This window comes from Biomphalaria glabrata, chromosome 5 (assembly GCF_947242115.1).
Source record: "Biomphalaria glabrata chromosome 5, xgBioGlab47.1, whole genome shotgun sequence".
NCBI lineage: Eukaryota > Metazoa > Mollusca > Gastropoda > Planorbidae > Biomphalaria > Biomphalaria glabrata.
The window spans coordinates 6393491-6418264 of record NC_074715.1 but is presented as its reverse complement, the minus strand read 5'-3'; the positions used below and the strand labels follow the sequence as shown (position 1 = coordinate 6418264).

Sequence of the window (24774 nt, the reverse complement as noted above, 5' to 3'; positions counted from 1 at the left end):
TCCGCCACAACTCTCCTCCTTAACAATAGGACCTAGTCTTAGTTTTACACTACATACTTTTCAGTTCTTATTTCAACTATTTGATAGGCTCTGTGATATTTCTTTTTATCTGGGCCCTTTTTTTTTTCATTACATTCTGCAAATGCTCACATAATACTTTTGCCGTACCACACCCTTATTTTTTGGGGGCTCATTAAAATAAAACAACCCGCATTTCAACAACTCCCCCCCCCTTTATGTGCCAGTGTATTCTGTCACGTTTAATGGACCTCATTCACCAATCGTAAATAAACATATTTAGCCACGTCATAATATTGATAAAACAATTTTTAAAAATACGTATCAAGTGACAGCCACTATGGATTACATAATTTGTATATAAGAAATATAGAATCACGTGGCTAAATGTTGTTTGTTTACGATTAGTGAATGAGGGCCATTGGAACGTCCCTCATTAAATCTCCCCCACCCCCAAAACACTTCTTGCCTGTGAACTCTATATCACTATTTTCACCCCCCCAAACACTTGAAGTTTAGTATCTGTGGGAAGCGTGGTCGAGAGGCTATATACCCCCTCCCCCACACTGGTCCACAAATGAGATTGGACCAAAAGCGCTCTGAGCATGCTATAAGCATGAAAGTAGCGCTATATAAAAGCTATAATAATAATAATAATAATCTGTTACGTCTAATTGGCACGGCCCCCGCGTTAGAACGCTGCCCCGCCCAATATATTTTGCAATATATTTATTAGAAAAAGACGCAGGTCAAATACTACCAAATGAAGAAAGCACTGGTCTATACTGAAATTCAAATAAATAAAATAAATTGCACTTAAGTGACCGTTGTAAGATCATCTTCGTGTTAAGTAAGACATCTTTTAGCGTGTCTGTTTTTGTCAAGCAAAAGTTAACAGAACAATGTACGACACTCGTGAGTATTTCAACCATTCTTACATAATACAATAAGTGGGAAGCCTTTACGTCCCCTCTTGTCAACACGTCGTGCAATTAAATTGTATAATGAATGAAAAAAAAAACACGAGGTAAAAATGAATCCTTCTTGCCAACAAAAACATTTGATAGATAATGTTTCCATACTTACTGACATTCTTCTAGCCCATGCAGTAGCGACAATATTTTAGGATGCCTAAGTCTCTCTAAATGACTTATGTCTTTCCGAAGAGTCTCTGCAACAACTTCACGTCTTCTTGGTTTGTGAAGTTTATCAGCTATCTTCTTTTCAAATATGAACACTGAAGCTTCCTGTAAGAAAATATATATTTTGTTGTTTTTAGTGGAAGCTACTTCTCTTTTGTGTATTCTGTCTGTCTGCCTGATCGTCTGTCTATTTAAAATGCTAAAAATATTAAAAAGATAATTTTCGTCTTGTAAACGTAGAGACCCGAAATCGATTTTTTTACAGTCTTGTAGCTTTCATTTATTTAGATAAAACTTTTTATTTTAAAGAAGAAAAGTACTAAAATTATTCAAAGAACTCCCAACTTTAAAAAGTTTAAGTATCGATTTAAAAAATATTTGAAACCTGTATTGGTAAGCATCGATTTATAAACAGCGATAAGACTTTCACTGTCGAAGCCTACTAATAACATGCACAAAACAAGCAAAATAAAGAAAAACAAAAAAAAATAAATTAAAAAAAACAAAACCAAAGTTTATACAAAGTGTAGTTGTAACAATTAGTTTCGATCAGTCATGTAATTAGTTTTGTAATAGATCTACACCAACAACAATAAATCTGCGATTAGAAATATTTTTAGTAATTTTTTACCTATAGTTTTTGTTTAGAGCTATCTCATGCTTTTAGCTTTCTCGATACGCTATGATATAAGCTTTGTAAAAAAAAAAAGGGGGGCTTATATGAGGGAAAGAATCGCATAATTACTGCCACATATCTCGATACTGCAATATTTCTTTCTTTTTATATAGAACAAAATTAATTAACAATAATTAATTAATTGGTTAATGTTTGATTGATTAAAATATTAAGATTGTGTTATCACAAAAACTAAAATCCGCCAATTTGGTCGTAATGCAGGTAGATTTATAGGTTTCAACATTTCCAGTAAGAAAATCAGACGCTTTGAGCTACAATTAATCACAATTCTACCTCTCTCAATACAAGATTTCATGTTTTTAATTTTGTACTGTAATTTTAGTATTATTATAAAAGAACGGCCCATTCGGCCTATCATCCGTAATCCTAGCAGTCTTATACCGATACATTTGTCAGTACAATTTCTTTCCGTTGTTCGATAGCAATCAAATAATTAATTACCAATAATTAACTAATTGGTTAACTTTTAAAAATTGATTCTTGTTTTGTTGTGTACAAAAAACAATAGTGCGAAATTTCAATTGGATATACGACACATGTGGCTAATATTATCCCCAGAATATCTCACACAACGGAAACAAAACATCACAATGTAATCTTTTTTTTAAAATTATAATTACTACATAAGTTATGGGTGAAATGCTTGAGAGGTATCTCATGCGGGTAAAGGTTCTGCAGCTACATAAACATTACTGTATAGCAAAGTTAATAGCAACTATTATTATAAGTTCAGTTTGAAGTTAAAAACGTGACATGGAGAAAGCTGACAGAAACGGTGGAAACATCTATTTAGTTACTGGTTTGTAGTAATCATGTCCACATTCAGCATACTTTTATTTCGGCATATATTATGCATCTAAAACTAAAAACTTGAAAGATTCTCCAAGTGAATATAAGGGCCTATTAATTAACATGCTTATTTAAAAGTAGTTTTTAATACTCTTCTCATGGGGTGGCTATAATTATTGCATTTTTTGTTTTATCACGTTAATGTCCAGAATTATATTTGTTTTTATATTTGAATTATAAATAAACTAATTTTAACACTTGAATTGTAATATAGATTTTTAGCATCCCATTTGGGTTTTGCAAGGTGTGGAAATAGTCAGTCATTGAAGGATTGATGGGTACGACATGGTCTAAAATAGTTTATGTTTCGGTCCTTTAAAATGAAACATTATTACGTCCTAGCCCACAAAATAAGGCTTGGCACGGCAGCGGGAAGTTTTCGAACCCGAGGCCATCGACAGGACAGTCCAGAGTGCATACGATATGTCAAATAAAAACATACAGAAAGAGGTGGGCAGAAAAGTGTCCAAAAGTAAAATTATTTCTTGTCGATGACAATATATAAAGCAATTAATGGTAATTAATAAAGTTTCATTTATATAGAAAAACGATATAAATATTGCAGTATAGATCTCGAAAGGGCAGTAATTGTGCGGTGATTCCCCTTAAATAATTTCCTTTCTTTTTTTAAGGTATTTTTTTTTATATTTTGCTTGTTTTTAAAGTGCATCTTAGGCATCGGAACAATCTCCAATCTAGTCTAGATTTCTGGTCGGTACCCTCCTTCCTTTTTTACTACTAAGGAAAAGTTTTTGTAACGCTTTTATATTAGAACGGTCTGGTCTTTCTCCTTTTTTTCTCGCCCTCTCTCTTTCTGTGTCTCTACTCTACTTTCTTTCATCCGCTCTTTCTCTTCTCTCTCCCGTTTTCTCTTTCGCTCTGGACCCTCTTTTTTTTCGTACCACGTGCATCATAATGCTCTATCATATAGAATTTTAATTTGAATGGAAACGACTCAATCTTTCTCTTTCACATTCTCTATCTCTCTTACCTTCAATCTTTTTCTCCCTCTCATGGTCTCTCTCTCTTCTCTTTCTTTCTCTCTCTCTCTTTCTTTAATCTTTTTTGCTATAACTTTGTACACACATCACTTGCATTCACGCTATTTACTATTTAGGGGGAAAAAAAGAAAATATTCTTGACAAAAAATAGGGATCTATATGGCACATTGTATTTATAATAGAAACTACGGCCATTGTAAGAAAAGCGAAAAAAAAATAGAATGGTTTTAATAGATAGCTTGCGATGTTTTGTGAAGTGTCGCACTCTGACTGCAAATTTAACAAAACCTTTTCTTTGGAGCACCAAAGTTCTAAGAGGCAACCCGTTTACACAATGTCATTGTAAGATCTGAGAGGCAACCCGTGTACACAATGTCATTGTATGATCTGAGAGGCCCCCGTGTACACAATGTCATTGTATGACTATTTTGAAATGATTCCAACTTACCTTTTTATCTTCACTTCTAACTGCCTCGTAGATCTTCCAGACCATCTCCACACCTGCACTGCCACATTGTTTTCCTAATGTAAAATATTTTGTAATGGGGTTCACGTCGTCTCCGCTCATGGAATGTTTAAGCAGTGAAAGAACTTCCATCGTACATGTCCACGGTCTACAAGTCTGGCGCCACTGGTCAGACTCACCTTCACTGTCCTCCTGACTATCTCCTCTTCTCAGCCTTCTGACATCTCCTCCTCCCCGTGCTCCACCAACGGACCCGTTTCCGTCCTTCACCTTTAAGCGTTTACAAAACACATCTAGCATAAGCAGCGTCCCACACACATCAAGTGACCGCCAGAAACATCTAGAAAATGAAACCAAAAAAAAATACGTTTTTTAAAAAACAAAGCTTATATTAAAGTGTATTAATTAGTTTAGATCAGTCATGTAATTCTATACTCTTAAGCGAGCAATTTTTGTATGCACGTATGTATGTATCCTATACTCTTAAGCGAGCAATTCTTGTATGTATGTTTGTATTTTTCATGCAGTTTATTGCTTTTTTGAGATCACCAAGGCTTGGAAGCTCATCTAGGCATTCAAATACTGGAAGCTCTGGTAGAGAAGCCAGGGCGACATCGTCTACTGTATTCTGTGTGGCATAGACATCGAGGTAGTGTTCTGTCCATCGTTCTAGCTGTTTGGTTTGATCTGTAATTTTTTCTCCAGATTTTGATAGAAATGGGGCAGGCTTAGACACTGTTGGACCCAGGGCCGCTTTAATGCCATAAACAGAGCTTTACTATTTCCTAAGTAGAGACTTTCTTGAATTCTGTTGCAAGTATCCCTCCAAAAGTTGTTAGCACATTGTCTAGCCATTTGTTTTGCCTCTTTATTAGCAGTTTTGAAGGCATGCAAAGATTTTGGACTAGGCTTTGTCTTGTGAGCGAGGTGTGCAGATCGCTTTTTCTTGATGCTAGATTCTGTGCTAGATTCGCCTCAAACCAGTCAACTAATCACTCCTGCTCCCTGAACTCTAATCTCCTCTGCCGCTGCTGGGGAGCAGGTCAAATATAGTCACAATATATAATAATAACAAAGGGGATCGGAGTGACTGCAACAATCAGGGGTATCTCTCTCCTCAGCATAGTTAGCAAAATCTTTGCTAGAGTGGCACTATCCAGGCTGCAAGTGATAGCTTCTAGAGTCTACCCAGGAGTGGTAGATCCACCATAAACATGATATCCTCTCTACGACTACTGCAGGAAAAATTCAGAGAGAGAGAGACAGATCCCTCTACATCGTTTTCGTTGACATGACTAAAGCCTTTGACATGGTCAGCAGAAGTGGCCTTTTCAAACTCCTAAAGAAAATAGGTTGCCCTCCCAAACTACTGAAGTTCATTGAGTGTTTTCACGAGGAAACGAAATGCACTATCAAATTCAATGGAGCTCAATGAGCACCTTTTGAGGTTAGTAGTGGTGTCAATCAGGGATGTGTGCTCACACCTACTCTGTTTGGCATATTCCTGTCCTATATACTGCATTATGCGTACAACAACATCAACGAAGGTGTATTTCTCCATACAAGATCTTCTGGAAAACTATTTAATGTATCAAGGCTGCGGGCAAAAACCAAGATTAGGAAGAAACTTATCAGGGAACTCATGTATGCTGATGATGTAGCTATAGTGGCTGATTCTGATATTCAGCTTCAGTCTCTGGTTGACAAACTATCTGCTGCTTGCCAGAAGTTCGGCTTAAACATCAGTCAAAGCAAGACTAAGATACTAGTTCAGAACACAAATACTGCACCTCAAGTAAACATTAATGGCCAACCACTAGAAATTATTGATCACTTTTGCTATCTTGGCTCCATCATATCCAACAATGCTCTACTGGATAAAGACATTAACAACAGGATAGCCAAAGCAATGGGCACCATGTCACGGTTGCAGAAAAGAGTGTGGGACAACATATTGCTGACTAACAATACTAAAGCTTTAGTCCACCGGACCTGTGAGATGAGCACTTTGCTATACGGAAGTGAAACATGGTCAACCTACTCATGGCAGGAAAAAAAGCTGAATGTCTTCCACCTCCGATGCCTAAGGCAGATCTTTAAAATACGGTGGCAATATAAAATAACCAATGAGGAAGTGCTACGAAGAGCAGGGTGCTTGGACATCCGCTCTGTTATCAGCAGCAGACGCCTATAAACCTCGGGAAAACAGAAGTCATTTTTCAGAAGTAACCCAATAAAACCTACTCAGCTCCAAAGATCAACACAAACGGACGGCCCCTTAACTTGGTAGACCACTTCACATATTTGGGTAGTATAGTATAAAATGACGCCTTCCTTTCAAGGGAAGTTAATAACCGTCTGGCCAGGGGCCAGTAGCGCTTTTGGACCCCTTCAGGTGAGAGTTTGGTGGAATAAATCGCTACGACTGCCTACAAAAATCAGTGTCTACCAAGTGGTGGTTCTCTCAACCCTTCTATATGGACCTGAGACATGGTTACTATACAGAAGGCAACTAAGACTACTTGAGCACTTTCACCAAAGATGCTTGCGTTCAATCATGGGCATACGGTGGCAAGACGCACTACAAACAGCGATATCCAGTATGGAAAGTATAGAGGGACTTCTTATGGTCCGATAGTTACGTTGAACAGGGCACGTATCCCGTATAGGAGACGAACGTATGCTAAAGGCAGTCTTTTTTTTTTGTTGTTGAGCTAAACGGTGGTCGACGTAACAGAAGTGCCCCACGGAAACGCTTCAAAGACCAGCTTAGGTGCCAACTTGCCTTATATACTAGCCATATATATCTCTATTATAAAGTAGAGAGTAAGGCGTATGTATGTATGTATCTATGTGCCGAATAGAAATCAAAACCGTTTGACCAATCTTGAGAAAACTTGGCAGAAATGTTCCTTGGGTGCTAACTTGAACCGTGACGTATGTATAGTAGCCCTAAAACAAACTTAAGACCCTAAAAAAAAGTTGCCGAACTCTATAAAAGTATTGTATCTTATAAATCTAGGTCACAAAGCCATGTCTACATGATGAGACAAGACGAAGAGGTCAGCAGAGATAAAAATGTCTAGATCTAGGTCTAATTAGCTCTCATTCAAGAAAACATAATTTTTTACTTTTACACATGAACATGCATATTCATTTCATTATTTAATGAAAATTAACCTTCAAATTTGAGTTTACACAACATTTTTTTTACATAAAATCGTTCGCTCTAAATGGTAATAGCTTTAAACGTCTTGACATACTTTTCCGTAACTTGCGGCTCCATTACATGAATGGCGCAGTTATACAAATTAAATAAACGTCAGAGGTCATAATATCGCGCATTATAAAGGCATGTTATTAAACTACTTACATAATACAATTTACTTTCCAATGAATTTTTGTAAAGCATTTAAGTCTACAGCTACCGATTCGGTTTTAATTTTTTAAGTCTTTATTTTCAGTTTACTTTTTTCTTTAAGATTTACTTATGCGCATTAACCACTTAACATAGCTACACATATACAAAAAATTCCATTCATCATGTCGTCATAGATAGCGTGTAGCTAGATCAAAGTCAACACAAGACATTTACTAGGCTCAAAGTCTTTAGTTAATGACTAGACTACTATGGCATTAAAGTTTTTTTTTAGATTTTAGATCTATATCTACAGTAAATTAAACTAACAATGTTGTATTAACAGTTAAATTCACGAGTTCGCTTTAATTATAAAATATATTTGGCATCTTGATATCGTGCACTTCTAAATACAGAAGCCAATGTTTTCATTCAATGATTGGATCTAGATATCTAGGTCGAATAGCTATTGTTAGCTCCATTCCTAATATTTTTATAATCTTGAATTCATTCATTCGCTTTACTTATAACATTATTATTTTATTGAATTGTTTTTAATGCGCTATATCAGTAACTATTTCAGTTATACGCAAATTAAGACCCGCGGGCCGCTGGTAATATATGGCTAGTAAATCTATATTATAAAGTAGGAAGTAAGGCGTATGTATGTATGTATGTATGTGCCGAATAGAAATCAATCCCGTTTGACCAATTTTGATAAAACTGTTCCTTGGGTACTAACTTAGACCGTAGTTTATGTATTGTAGCCCTAAAACAAACTTAAGACCCTAAAAAAAAAAGTTTTCCAACTCTATGAAAGCATTATAACTTCATCGATCTAGGCTATGTTTACCATATTTACATGAAAAGATCGAAAGGATCTAGATCTATATCTAATTTTAGTAACTACACTTTGTGCAGATAGTTTTTTACTTTGACTCTTGAAAATACAAAATATAGTCTATTGATTTCATTATTTAACCTTCAAATTTGTGTATCAAAAGCATTTTTACATAAATTAGTTCCTAATATCTGCTAATTTAGACGTCCTGACGAACATTCTTACATTAGACACTACACGAAATGTTACACATCTCTCTATTCCTAGGTCTAAAACACTATTTCAACTCTAAGATGATAGAACTTCTCTTCGCAAAGATAGTTTTACACTTAAACACATGAGCATACTATTTAAAGTCCATTCATTTCATATTTTAATCTAATTAACATTCAAATTAACATTCAAATTTGTTTTTCTAAAGCATTCGATGAATGGTCTTTTATATATATATATATATATATATATATATATATATATATATATATATATATATATATATATATATATAGATATAGATATAGATATAGATATAGATATAGATATAGATATATAGATATATATGAACTAACTTACCTCTGAATATCTTCTGCAAGAAAGAACGTTTTCTTCAAAACAAATCAATTCTTCTACCAAAACATAGGCTGCGTTTCACTTTCCTTGCAGTTTTTGATACAGCTTATTTAATTTCTCTATAATATCCACCATAAAGTAAAATTTGTACAACCATTTGTCGTTCTCAAATTCAGGGTGATTAATGGCTTTATCATTTAGGAATGTATTTATTTCATACAAGCACAAAAGAAAACGTTTCAAATTTCAACGCCTTGCCTTTGAAAAGCCGTAACACTTTCATGTGAACAAGGAGCTTGGAATACTTAGTCTCCATTTCGTTTAACAATTCTTTAAACTGATGATGGTAGGGTGCTTTTGGCAAGATGCATTAACAATCTTGATTACCAAATGTATGACTTAAAATACTTCGGCTGAATCGTTTTGGGCAAAAAAGCGCTTCTTGGAGTATTATTCAATGATACGTAAGAATATTCGTGGTTTATTTTGCTCCGACGAATCGTTGTTGCCCTTTATTTTTTCCTGTCATACTTCTGGCTCAATCAATTGCTATTTAAAGGATTTTATTTCAATCGATCTTATTGTCTTCAATGTATTTTTGCATGGCATTCGCTACATCTTCTCCTCTAGTTTGTCACGAGACAAGTTCTTCTTTTGGACTTAGGGAAGGCATATATCTGACAAAATGGTCAAATTGTATCGTGTCTTTATGTCTCATCTATATTAAGTGATAAAACGGAAGAAAATTGGAGATCTTCCACCTGCAAGTATGCTACATTTGAAAACATTTTAGCTATTCTATCTTGTACTGTTTTAGTGGATAGAGATTTCTAATTATTTTTTTAAAGTCACGAAACAGTTTTCTTCAGATGCACGTAGAAATCAGTCTTTGACATACTTACCATCTGTGATTGTTTTGCCTTTTTGTGCAATTTCTAGTGGTACCGCAAAGTTTGCCAGATTAGCATTACTTTTACATTGCGTCTAACTTTGAGAAGATAAAATTCGCTCTACCTCTTTTACTTGAGACAACAAACTAAACGTCACAGCCAGGGCACGTGGTGAAGACGCCTATTCGCCCTGCGTCGAAAATGAATTCAAACCTACATTGAAATATCCGACGACGGCCGATTAGCTTCCGAAAGACTGACAACAGTGAGGACGAGTGTAATGGGGGGAGGGGAGTGGTGAAAGGCGAGTACAAGTGACCGAGAGATCTAATTGGTGCCTAATCCTCGTTAAACGATTTAGAACTATTCGAAAGATATGTTTCGATGAAATAAATAATATTTTATTCTGGAACTAAAGAGCTGCGAGCTGCAGCTTCACATCCAAGAGCCGCATGTGGCTCGCAAGCCGCAGGTTGCCGACCACGACAATTGTATGTAAATTATCATTCTCCTGTACTAGGAAACATATATTTAACTATTTTATTACACATTGATGGTGTTAGCCTCCTTAAAGAAAAAAAAAAGATTAATGTCCCATACACAGCAGTTTACCCAGTGTTCCAGGGCCGCCTCTTCCTATTCCCGGGATTTTCAACTTCGGAATCCTTTGCGCCTCTGAGTCCACCCAGCTCTAATGGGTACCTGACATTAGTTGGGGAAAGGTAAAGGCGGTTGGTCGTTGTGCTGGCTACAAACTCGTTAACCGTAGGACACAAAAACAGATGATCTTTACATCATCTGCCCTATAGCACAAGGTCCAAAAGGGGAACTAGTTAGGCCAGGTTCACATCTAGCTTTGCATTCACTTGCACCTATCCTTTGATCTGCTGGACCGTTGGGGCACTACACAAGATCTGTTAACCTTCTTTCTCCATTCTCATCTCTCATTTGTCTTTGATATAATTTCATTCGGATGTTCTTTCTGAAAATATTGAAGCCTGCCTGGGTAGACCACTTCGGGGGCCGATTTGGAGTTTGTGTTTCCACACAAACTGTCTTTGTAACCTTGTTAAGTACTATTTTTTTTTATTTGCGTCAGTTTATGGCTTATGGGATTCTTCGGAAAGGAGATTTGGCAAATAGCATATCTCTCATTCCAGCCTCTGGACAAAAGTTCTTCCCTTTGTTCAACAGTTTCAATAGCCTTGGTACGACTTTATTAAAGTATAAAACAGCAGCACAGCGTAACTTCACTAGATACGAAAACATTTTATAACAAGATTACAAAGAGAGTTTGTGTTACACAAACTCAGAGGCGGCCCCCGTCGAAGTCGGATCCCTGTCGGATCTGCATATTCGCAAATAATATTCAAGAGGTGATTTAATTTTGATGTAAAATGTTTTACACGTTTCGGATGTTCCTTCAGAGCTGAAGATAATTACTTCCTAGTCCAAACCTCCCGCAGGACGACGGGGGATGGGAGCGGGCAGGGTTTGAACCCTGGGCCATCCATAAATCTGAACGACAGTCCAGCGCGCAAACCGCACGACCAGGCAGCCATCCGATGGTCAAAAGTAATAATGTTTCAAAGATTCATTTGCCGTAAATTTAAATTTAATAAAAAATAGTAGATTAGTTTTAGTATATTAAAACATTACAATATTGATCAAAACGTTTGGAAATGAAAATCTACACTTTTTTTTACACTTTAAGTTTAGAAATTGAAATTCTACATCTTAATCTAGTCTATTTTAGTCTAAACTAGATCTAGAAATTCTAGATCTAGACTCTAAAATAATTTTAATTAGAATATAAATCCAGATCTAGATATACTGTAATAAAAATGTAGATCTAGTTTAAAAAATCTAGATTAGATCTAAATCAAGATATCATTCCTTTTTTAAACGCGAGTCACATAACGATACTTAATAAACATTACTATGCCGAGTTTTTTCATTTCGTTTGAAAAATTTATTCCATAAACGTCAGAGGGAAAAAAAAAACACTACGTCACACGGCCTAGCTAGACTAAAAATCGCCTTCATCTATAAGAGCCATTTATCGAGTGTTCATAGACTTTGGTGCACCGAGTGCGTTCTTTAAGCATTTCATTTAAAGAATTCATTCCATATGACGTCAAAGGAAAAAAAACACTACGTCACACGGCCTAGCTAGAAAAAAAATCGCCTTCATCATTACGAGCCTTTTATCGAGTGTTCATAGACATTGGTGCACCGAGTGCGTTCTTTTAGCATTTCTTTTAAAGAATTCATTCCATATGACGTCAAAGGAAAAAAAAACACTACGTCACAAGGCCTAGCTAGACTAAAAATCACCTTCATCAACACGAGCCATTTCTCTAGTGTTCATAGACATTGGTGCACCGAGTGCGTTCTTTTAGCATTTCATTTAAAGAATTCATTCCATGTGACGTCAAAGGAAAAAAAAACACTACGTCACACGGCTTAGTTAGACTAAAATATGTTTTCATTAATACAAGCAATTTTTTCGAGGGTTAATAGACATTGGTGCACCGAGTGCGTTCTTTTAACATTACATTTAAAGAGTCCATTCATATGACGTCAAAGAAAAAAAAATTCCATTACCTCACAATAGGCTAGTACCGGTACCATATAAAAAAAAATGTCTTTATTTACACGAGATATTTAACGAGGGTTCATAGACATTGGTGCACTGAGTTCTAATAGAATTTATTTAAAAAGGATCAAAGCCGCATTGTTTTTGCGTTTTGTCTGTCAGTCGGTCTGTCCGTCATCTTGATATAAAAAAAACAACTAAAAGTTATTAAAAATTGATTAACCTTTATTCTACGTTTCAAAACATCGCAATAATTTTTAGGTATGAACACAATTGAAAAGTTTATATAATAGATTGTTCCGGATGTTTGTATAAATAGTAAAAGAAAAAGAGAATTTCAGATAAATGTAATACCGTTAATTAAATTTTTTGGATGGTCTCGTATAAAAATTAGATGTACTACAGCCACGTGGAGAGATTTTCATACCTTACTTTGGTGTTTGGATTCTGTTTTCCTTAAAAATCGGAACATAATATTAACGATAATTAGATTTTTTAATGTTTTAGGTAGAAAGTTAAATGTACTGTAATTATTTGGCGTTAGTAGATTTTTAAATAAATTCGGAAATTTCTGGCGACGATTTGTAAGAAACAAAATCCGGAACTTTCTTTATCGATTACAAAACTTCTATGTTATGTTTTACAAGAAAATTAAATGTCTAAAAAGTAATTTTCAGTAATCAATTCTAGTAAATTACTTTTTTTTAAAGCCTTATGCGATTTCAAACAATCATTAGGCATAATTCGTGTTTTATAAAACAATATCCGGAACATTTTTACACTTAATGAAATATAAGTCAGTATAGAGATTTTGATTTAGCATTAATATGCTATTTACATAAAAAACGGAACAACATATTATTGATAATGTTTAAGCATGGAAATTGAATGTAATATAAGTTAGAAGAGCAAACAAACATTTGTTGGCGTTGATTAGTTTTGCACAAAAAAATCAGGAACAATCAATTTTAGATACTTAAAACTATTGAGATGTTATGGGAGGAACATTAAAGGGTAAATCAGATTTTCAATAGCTTTTAGAGTTCTAGTTTTTTAAATCTAATCGTGACGGACAGACCGACCAACAGACAAAGGCACAAAAATAAGCTTCTTTTATTCGGATGGGGGCACTAAACAAAAAATAAATAAAATCTGATTTTTTAAAAAAGTTTAAGGAATTGGTTTAGCACCTGATCATGTTGCGACGTTACGCTACTGCACGAAAATCGCTGAATAAAAAGTCCATTTAAAAAAATGTGCGTGATATTTACATACAAAGTGCATTATTAGCCTTTATAAACAAACAGAAATGTTTTCTTTTAATTTTAGCAGCTAGTTGACCAGAAAAAACGTCTTTAACTATTATTTATATTTGTTGTAAACATTTCCTGTACATTTTAAAAATATATTTGACTTAGTGATACTGAAAATACACAAAAATTGTCCATCTTTGTTAGCATATTGTAACATTGCCTCCCTTACATTTACGTAATTGTTTTAGAATTGGTGTATTTTTATGAAAAAATCGCTTGCATAATTAATTTTATAAATTAAACGGTTTGCTTTTAGAAAACCAAAAGTAGCCGTTGCACCTAAACTTTTCAAGCCGGATTTAATGATGAAATAATATTTTTCATATCTCTTCTAGTTTTCGAGATCTGAGTGTGACAGACGGACAGACGGACATTTTGCACAAACCTAATAGCGGCTTTTTCCCCTTACGGGGGCCGCTAAAAATGTGTTAAAATATGAGCATACAATGTGAATTCTTTTAATGAAACATCTCGCTTTATAACACCCCCAAGAAACAAGTTTGGCCCGTAAATTCTATTATCCCTTAAGTGTGAAGTGTATTTGATTGTTTCTCCCTTAAAACAGTTCGATAGGAACCACCACCTTTTTTTTGTGTGTCCACAAATGAGTTCTGTCACCTTGCATACACACTTTTATTTGCACGTTTTGTTTTAAACTACTACTGGTGCTTCGCTACATTGAAATAAATGGAAGATCTTTATTTTTACCGGTATCTTTGTTTTTCTTTTTTAGGATCAAGTGATCCACATTATAAAGCAGTGATGGGCAAACTTTTAAATGAAAAAATCTTGGGAGGTAAGTTTTTAAAAAAGGTCACAGATTTCTGTATTAATAACTCAAACTCAGTGGCGTAGCTAGGGGGTCACAGACTTCTTTATTAACTCAGCTCACTGGCGTAGCTAGGGGGTCACAGACTTCTTTATTAACTCAGCTCACTGGCGTAGCTAGGGGGTCACAGACTTCTTTATTAACTCAGCTCACTGGCGTAGCTAGGGTAGGGAAAGGGGGAGAATTTGAAAATCCCCCCCCCCCAGGGAACCCACTTGAAGGGGGCCCGCAAATGAGTGTTCGAAATGTTTTTTACATTAAATTTAAATATTACGCACGATGCTGGGGCTACCAAAGAAGTCAATCCTCCCAGGCCCCCAAATGATGGCAAATTTCTAGCTACACCACTGCTCAAGCTTCATTCATAGATTCGCACACTGGTACAAAAATTTAGCACCTTAGGTCACAGTGGTAAAATATATTGGCTGTTTGGCTCATAACTATTTTTTCATTTATTAAGTACATTAATTAGTAAAGTACTTAAAATATTGAAATGTTGTTTTTGCTTTTCTTCCCGATTTGAACATTCGTTAATGTAAGGCTATAAAACAATTTTAAGAGGGATTTGTTTTTTATGGCACAATTGATGTAAATCAAAAATGAAATCCAGATCTATATACAAAACTAAACCATTCTAGAACTATTATTTTATTTTTAGACTTAGATCTAAATATGAACATTGATTTTATTTAAATAATAAATGTGTTAGAGATATAGATCTACATTTGAATAGATCTATAGTACTATATGGCTTTGTTTTAAATGAAAAGAAGTGCTCCTTCTTACATACTGTCATTAGAGAATGGAATGGGTTGCCTAAATAAGCCAGGAAAACCAACGACTTAGCAGAGTTTAAGTCATTGATTAACATGTATGACTAGAATATAACAGTCTGCAATATATATCCTATACTCTAAAACGAGCAATTCTTGTATGTATATATATATTTATATAGATAAATTTTATTTCGAAAACGGCTCAAACGATTTTCTTTAAAATGTTAAGGTATGTGCATATTAGTGAGAAACAAATTCTGAACTCATTGGCCACATCGGGAAAACTCGAGGTCGACCGTTATATCGATTTAAAAATGCCTCATTATCGAAAAATTAATTTTGGCTAGAATGTTTTATGAATGAAATTTTTTCCATGGCGTCAAAGGAAAAAAAAACTTGACACCGCTTACGTCACTAGGCTCACAGCAGTACACTAAGACATTTCGCAAACAAGAACAATGTTTTATGAATCAATAGGCCATGCAATGGGCCTAATTAAACATTTGCGCACCATCGTGCCGTGATGTGATTTATTATGAAATTATGGAAGAAAAATAATGAAATTAAATTTGTTGATGTATGATTAGTTATTGTGTTTTAAATATTTTATAAAATGTTTACACTTTAATTGCGTAGACCCGTAGGTAGCTTTTACTTTGTTATTAGCTGGTGAAATATTGCAATGTGTTCAAGCTACTATCCCATACCAAAACATAAGAAATGGTCATAACACAAATTCTCTATGCCTTACTTGCACACACTGATCATGATACCCAGGGCCGGCCCTAACATTAATATTTATGCGTTTCTGGAGATTTCCAGGAGCTCCTTGAAAATAAGGATAACCACGGGAACCCTATTCTAAGTTATAATGGTTTAATTTAATAATTTACACCTAGAATTAGCGCGTGGCTTATTAAAGTTCGGGGCCCACTGCGGCCGCAAAGGTTGCCTGATGATATCCAGCTCGCGGTCAACGAATTTTCATTACGCTGCCGCCTCTTTTGGTTTACCTATAAACCTCGGTAAAACGGAAGTCATGTTCCAGAAGTCACCCAATAAAACCTACTTAGCACAAAGATCACCGCGCATAGACATCCTTTAACACTCCGCCTGTCTACAAAAATCAGTGTCTACCAAGCAGTGGTCCTCACAACCCCTCTTTGTGGATCTGAGACATGAGTACTTTATAGAAAGCAACTAAGACTTCTTTAACGCCTTCGCCAAAGATATCTGCACACAGCCATGGACATACGGTGGCAAAGACCGCACTAGAAACAGCGATATTCTTGCGAAATGGTATAAACTTCTTGTAGTCCGACAGTCACGCTGGGCAGGGCACTTATCCCGTATGGGCGACGAACTTATGGTAAAGGCAATCTTTTTTTTTTTAGTGAGCTGAAAGGTGGTCGGCGTAACAGAGATGCTCCACAATAACGCTTCTTTAGAATACTGTCACAAGTCAAAAGCTTGTTGACAGAGTCACTCAATTTTATCTCAGCATTAATTATTATTATTATTTGTTTATTTTAATTTAATTATTTCTTACTTTTAGCCCTATTTCATCCCCGAACCCCACCTTTTTCCTCTTCTCGCTAGACTGAGTCTTTCACCTTGGCGACAACTAGGCCACAACTTCTAGACTCCTTGACCGGGGAAAAGATCAAACAAACAGTCACCTATATTGGCCTTAGGCGACACCACCTGGGCTGGTACATACTTCATTCTTTCTTCCACCCCCAACCGCGTCTCTCTTTGTTCAAGGAGATTATTCATGTCACTACGCCTCGTGACACTTCCAATGTGCGACTTTCGTCGGACTTTGCCCACGTGAGAGATAATCCTTAGTCTATCGCCTTTCCTGTTTCCGCCCATTTCTTCCGAACCTTTATAAGCTAGAATAAGGCGGGATAGACTTACTCACTCACTTATTCTTTTCGCTGACCAGTCGAGTCTGGACTATTTCATTCACTCTTACTTCTAGAGGAATACCTAGTGGTTAGCCGAACTTAATCACAGTTCCATCTTAAGTAGCTTGTGTATATTTCTCGCTGGATATTATCATGTGGATTTTATTATTTCATTTATATTTAATTAGTGCATTGTGTATTTCTCACTGTCACTCCCTCAGGTGTCTGCCTATTTAGTTGGTGCTATTCAGCACTGCACTACTGCCTTTTTTGGATCACTTGTCTATTTATTTGGATCTACTATCGAGTGTCATCTGCCCACTGGACACTACTCAATTGCCTATTGGCCTACCTGCCTATTTGGCTCTACTACTTGGCGCTATCGGCTCTACCTGCCTGCCTATTTGACAATCCACTTGTCAACCTACTAAGCACGACGTTCCTATAGACCACGCGTCTGTGCGAGACGTTATAGCTTCGACAAATCTTTGCAACTTACTGGACGCTGCCCACGGTAGATCAGCTCTGCCCGCAGCATACTTGTGCCCACGGTAGCCGGCCACCCGCTCTACTGTGCCCACTACAGATATCAGAACTTTGGATTAAGACTCCACAAGAACTGAATCACCGGCGACCCTCTACCCGCTAGAGCGCCACCTCCAGCTGAAGACCTACAGTAAGGACACTGTCAGCTGTAACCTCAGCAGGACAACCAGCTAAGTGCAAAGGACAAAGTGACATATACTCGGTCTGGTAATAAGTTTGTATAAGTTATTTCTCCAACACCCAATACCGGATGAAGCTGAAAATGTGCACAATTATTTATTTTACCTTTACTTGTGACAACACAAGAATCAATTAAAAAACAATTAATTAAATTAACTTTTTTTTTGTATCTCGAACAAGGGAAAAAATTGTACTTGACTGAATTAGTGTATATATATATATATCTATATTATAAAGTAGAATGTGAGGTGTATGTATGTTACTTATAGACATCAAAACCGCTTGACCAATCTTGATAAAACTAGGCAGGAATGTTCCTTGGGTACTAACTTAGACCGTAGTGTATGTATTGTAGCCCTAAAACAAACTTAAGACCCTCAAAAAAAATAAAGTTGTCCGACTCTATTACAGCTATAGTATTTTATGGATCTAGGCCATGTCTACAATGTTGACATGAGAAAAGATCGAAAGGATTTAGACCTAGATCTAATTTTAAGAAATACACTTTGCGCAGATAGTTTTTTACTTTGACACATGAAAATACAAAGGAAGGTCCATTGATTTCATTATATTGTTACGTATTTCTGAATTTTCTGGCTAGATGTATTAGTTGGCACACAAATAAAAACACAGCAAAGAACTTGACGACTAAACTTTCAGTTTCATATAACTTTAATGACTATTAACTCTAACAATTCGTTACTGTAACATGTAGCGTAGAAGACTGTACAATATCTGTCAGTTTACAGTTAGCTATACTTCGTTGCAATTCATCTCTTCACTTCGTTGCAATTAATCTCTTCTCAACTTTCCTCGAGCCGTATTCCACAGAACAGACCAACGACACACTTCCCAGTGTCGCTCCAGGTCTCCCAAAGCTGAACCAAGTCGTACTCAAGTCTACCGAATCAGAGCCGCACACGTCTTACATCGACTGTATCGACTGTAACGGCTCAAGTCCACTGTAGTTCGCTGTATAGACTTTAACGACAGTAGTCCACTCCAGTTAACTCTACCCTAGTTAACTTGCATCGAGTCGTACACATTTCTCTTCCACAGAGCCGCACACGTCTTACATAGTCTGTCTCGACTGTAACGGCTCACTCACGACTCCATACGACTGACTTTCACATTAACTCTCTGGCTTATATAGAGTCCCTAATCGCTTGTCCAAAGTTGCACAAACACGGCTAGTATCCTCTGGAATAACACGTGAGGAAACGTCACATCCTGTCTTTGTTTATACATTTAGATTCCAGAAAACATTGGCTGCAGTGTCATCTTGCCGGGGTCACAAGTTGTGACCTCTATCTGTCACTGGACGTTGCTAGTACCTTTTGGAATAACATGTAAGGACACGTCACATCCTGTCTCTGTTTATACATGTACATTCCAGGGAACACCCGCTGCTGTGTTATCTCGTCGGGGTCACACGTTAACCTCTTCCTGTCACTGGTCATTTGTAACAATATAATAAAATTAACCTTCAATTTTGTGTTTCAAAAGCATTTTTTACATAATTTAGTTACTGATATCTGTGACTACAGATTTCCTGGCGAACGCTTTTTCATTACCGTAATGAATCGCGTACTAAAAATTAATTCGTTTAATTGTTTACTTTATAATCCCATCCCTAGATCTAAAACACTAATTCAACTCTAAGATGATAAAACTTCTCTTCGCACAGATAGTTTTATACTTTAACACATAAACATATTAATTATTGTCCATTCATTTCATATTTTAATCAAATTAACATTCAAATTTGTTTTTCTAAAGCATTTTTAATACATTCGTTCGCTGTTCGCTAAAGCTGCGAAGCCGAGTTGAGATAGGCTTAGATCTATATTCATTCATGAATCGCGTACTAAAAATTATTTCGTTTAATTGTTCACTTTATAATCCCATTCATTTAACAATGCTATCGCTCTTTTCGTTTTTAATAGATATGAATGTATCGGCTTCGGGTAATCCCATTTTCGCAAATCTAATTTTATTTTCGTAGCGAAAGAGAAAAAACTTGAAAGAATCATTAGTTAAGTTTAACATACATCTAAATCCAATCCACTAGATTAGTAAACACAAACTTAGACCCGCAGGTCGCGGGTAATGTCTGGCGAACATCCTTTCATTAGACATTACCAAATGGTTACACATTAACAGTGATTAACACGTCACTCTACTGAGTCTATTCCTAGGCCTAGGTCTAAATTTCTTATTGAACTCTAAGATGATAAAGATAGTTTTATGCTTTAACACATAAACATACTAATTATTGTCCATTCATTTCATATTTTAATTAAATTAACATTCAAATTTGTTTTTCTAAAGTATTTTTAAGACATTCGTTCGCTGTTCGCTAAAGCTGCGTAGCCGTGTTGAGATAGGCCTATATTCATTCATGAAAAAAAGTTCACGCATGCGCAGCACAGAATTTTTAACTTAGATCTATGTCTACCTCAAGATCTACTTTATACTTTATACACATGAACATACAAAATTTAGTCTATTCATCTCAAATTTTAATCAAATATATGTAGGCCTACAAGCAAATGTTTTAATTTGAAAAAAATGGATTTAAGCCTATTAGCTATTTTGATTTGATAGCTTCATTCACACTATTTTTACACTGACACATTCGCTTTACTTATTACATTATTATTTCGTTTAATTGTTTATAAAACACTCTCAGTGACTATTTCGACAGTAATGCGCAAATAAAGACCCGCGGGTCGCGGGTAACATATGTCTAGTATATATATATATTTGAGTGTGTGTTTGTGTGTGTGCGCGCGCGCGCGCGCGTGAGAAAGAGAGAGAGATCAATTACGGCCGCATAATTGCATAAATGATTGATTTTTCTATTTATTAATTTTTGTTAGCGAATTAAATAATTGTGCATAGTTTCAGCTTAAACCGAGAATGAAAAGTGGGAGAAATAGCTTGTACAAAAAGTGTACCCCACGAGTGAGTTGACATAAGCTTTGTTTAAAATAAATTAAACTTTAAAAACCTAAATGCTGCTAGTAATATTGGCAACAAACAAACGGCACTTGGACACTTATTAGAAAAAAAAACATTGTTAAGAGATCTATAAAAAAAAATCATTTGGCTATTAAATCATTGTATAAAATCCAACTGTCTGATGTAAATTTCACAAGTAATGTTTAAGAGAAACTGTTGTATGAACGTATATTTTGTGTGCTTTAGTATAAATAGTTTGCTTTTATAATGGATAAGCATTACATACCGGATACGTCCATTGTTTCCAGTCTATATTACGGCCGGAACATCTCCTCCTTTTTAACACTAGACTGGCCGCATTTCAACGGTACCCCCCTAGCATACGTTTTAGCTCTTGAATTAGTGTGTCTGTTACATTTAAACTAAACGGCCCACTCTCTTCCTCTTTCCTTCTCTAATTCTTTCTCTCTCTCTCTCTCTCTCTCTCTCTCTCTCTCTCTCTCTCTCTCTCTCTCTCTCTCTCTCTGGAACCCCTTTTTTTCACATGCGCATCATCTTGTTCTCTGATATAGACTTTTGACTTGAATTGGAACGACTTGCTTTATACCCCCACCCCCCGGCACAAACATGCACACACGCTTTTGGATTGTGAATTCTAGTATCATTTTTGCTTATTAGATCATCCAGCCAAGCAACAACAAAAACTTAATGTTTAATATGTAGCTTTTCGTCGGTTTCTCATTTGCAAGATTGAAATATTTAATATAGACTCTACTGTATGTTGCTTTTCGGCTTTTACATTTTTCTGCTCAATCTAAATAGGAAATGTAGTCAAGGGTGTTAAGGGTTAATTTTTTTCCAGTATTTGGCTTCTTTTCTTAACGAATTCATATTGCCTATGAGCATTTTATAGAACACAGTTTTGTGTAATAACACAATAAAAATCACCTAAAGTGGAGGATCACTTGAGACGATGCTGTGACAGGTTTTCGCGTGTGACGTGTGTTTGGCTTGTTTAATGTCTAGGGGATGATTATTTTTGAAGCTATCACACACCGACCCATCAGCATATAAATCGGGAGCAAGCACGCAACGAGACAAGCAATGAAAGAGAGATACAAAAGTTAAAATTGAAGCATATTTATTTACATAAATATTTAAATAGAAGAATGAAAAAAAAAAGGGGGGGGGTTGCATCTATCTCTAATCAACACTATATTTAATCATCACTCTTGCACTTAATAAGAGAGTATGTCACTTTGTCTTCTGAACTTAGCTGGTTATCCTGTTTGTGTCGCAGCTGGCTGTGTCCTAGCTTGAGGTTCTGCAGCTGGAGGTGGCGCTCTAGCGGGTAGAGGGTCGCCGGTGACACAGTTCTTGTGAAGTCTCAATCCAAAGTTCTGGTATCTGTAGTGCCGGAGGATTTCCAGCTACCCGTCGCCTCAGCGTGGCCCTCCGGTGGAAACATCCAGAGGTGGATCTGGACAGGCTAAGAACGAGTAGCGAACCAGGCCTTCTAGCAGGTCTCCCTGGGTGAGCTTTTGTTTTTTTTATCTCACTCGGGGTGGGGATGGAACAAGTAACCTGCAACCCAGTCCAAAAAGTCCGCCACGCCGTTCCACAAAGGGGGGCGTCATCAGTGACCCGTTGGCTGGAGTGGCGGCCCTTGCACGGAATAGTGGCGGTTACAGTATAGGAATATGAGACAAGCTCCCCGCAGTTAGCGCTGTTCCCGGCCACTTATAGCGAGTGGGCCAGGACCGGTTACGGTGCGCTGTGTACACGGCACGGCCCGGTTTTACCAGTCAGTCAACCGATATGGCCGCCTACCGTTGGGTGCCGTCAGACAGGACAGGGGTGAAGAGCCCCATGTCCAGGCCTGGTGGTTGGATAAAAGCCTTTCTAACCATCAACGGGATAATGGCGCCTCCGGCGCCGATTCCCTACTGGACTTCATCGAAGGTATCTGTAGTGGGCAAAGTAGAGCTGGTGGCCGGTTACCGTGGGCACAAGGGTACTGCGGACAGAGCTGATCTGCCGTTGGCAGCGTAGTTAGCAGGATAAGTCCAGTGAGTTGCGGAGGGTTTTGCGAAGCTATGACGTCTCGCACAGACGCGTGGTCTATAGGGACGTCGTACCTAATAAGTTGACAGGCGGGCTGTCGAATAGGCAGGCAAGTAGAGCCGATAGCACCAATTAAAGTAGTTGATTGATGTAGAACAAATAGGCAGAAGTGCAGTGCTGAATAGCACTAAGTACATAGGCAGACACCTGAGGGAGGCTGCGGATAAACAAAGACAAGTTAAGACATGTCTCTCATGCATCTTATCGATGCCCTCGACTGAGGTGCATTCGTCAGATTGGAAAATTGCTTTTGAGCACAATGGGGAGATGATGACAAATGGGATTTGGAAAATAGATGGCTGTTAGTAGCAATATAAAAATGTACATAAAAGGGGAAATAATAATCTCAAATAAACAACACAAGTGGAAAGAGAAAAGAGGGGGGGGGGGCTGGTCAGCTACCATGACGCAATTGTTTACACATGGCCGTTGGCCAAGAACAAAGAAGCGAGCTTGAATGAGGAGACGTCCGTTCAAGGGGCGCAACTCACGTCAAAGTAGAATGACTAAAGGGGGGATAATTCATATCTCTTTTGTAAGTGCAGTATTAGTGCGCTAGTAAAATTATCAAGGCGTTCATCCGAGATAAAGGGAACAAAATAAGATGCACAAATATATACATGGTTGCATCAACGATCAATTGAGCAACATAGCATTAATAGACTAATGAAATACATAAATATACACATATACCATGTTTATGTTTTCTACTTACGACAGTGAGAAATAAACAATGCACTGATTAAACATAAATGAAATAATAAAATACACATGATAATATCCAGTGAGAAATATACACAGAGTAATTAAGATTGAACTGTGATTAAGTTCGGCTTACCACCATGTATTCCTCTAAGAGTAAGAATAAATGGTTAGTCCAGACTCGACTGGTCAGCAAGAATGAGAAGTGAGAGAGTGTAGGTCCCGCCTTATTCTACCTTATAAAGGTCCGGAAGAAATGGGCGGAAACAGAAAATGCGATAGGCTAAAGATTATCTCTCACGTGGGTGAAGTCCGACGAAAGTTGCACCTTGGAAGGGCTAAAAGGTGTGGTGACACGAATAATCTTCTTGATCAAAGAGAGACGTGGGTGGGGTAGAACAAATAATAAAGCGCGTTCCATCAAAGGTGGCTTCGACTTGAAAGCCGGACCCTCTGACCGAAGTACGAGACGCGAAGTGAAAAGACGCGGCCTAGTTGTCGCCAAGGTGGTGGACTAAGTCTAGCGTGAAGAGGAAGAGGGTGGGGGTTGGTAGGATAATAGGGACTAAAAATGAGAAATAATTAAAATAAAAAAAATAAATGATAAATAATAATAATAAATGCTGTGATAAAATTGAGTGACTCTGACAGCAATCTTTTGACTTGTCACAGATGCCACCCTGATAACAAAGATTACGATTTGAAAATACTTTAGAATCCCCTAGCATGAAGTTGAGACAAGACGTACAAAGAACAAAATATTTGCTTGGACATCAAAAAGAGAAGATGATAGTTTTCAAGTGTCTTAAAATATCTTTGATTTCACTTTAGGCGAAAATATGATTTTGCCAGTCGTTGAAGAAGTTTAAGAAGTTTTAAAATTATTTTGTACTTTAAACCTGCATCTGATATTATTAAAGAATTCTTCTAAGCAACAAAACAGTTCAAAGGCTTATTGATGAAACAAGTTGTGACATTGAAAGCTTCTTATGTAATTAT

At 36.7% G+C, this 24774-nt stretch overlaps 1 protein-coding gene across 2 annotated transcripts in view; it reads right to left on the bottom strand.

Moving 5' to 3' along the window:
* The window catches only part of LOC106058514 (SCY1-like protein 2), a 95857-nt gene that overhangs the window by 45551 nt on the left and 25532 nt on the right, over positions 1-24774 (bottom strand). For both annotated transcript variants that reach the window (XM_056031331.1, XM_056031332.1), the window contains exons 2-3: positions 4156-4513; positions 1105-1265 (exon numbers count right to left, since the gene is read on the bottom strand). In XM_056031331.1, the coding sequence (XP_055887306.1) occupies positions 1105-1265; positions 4156-4473 (479 nt within the window). In that variant the 5' untranslated portion in view covers positions 4474-4513. The remainder of the gene's footprint in view (positions 1-1104; positions 1266-4155; positions 4514-24774) is intronic.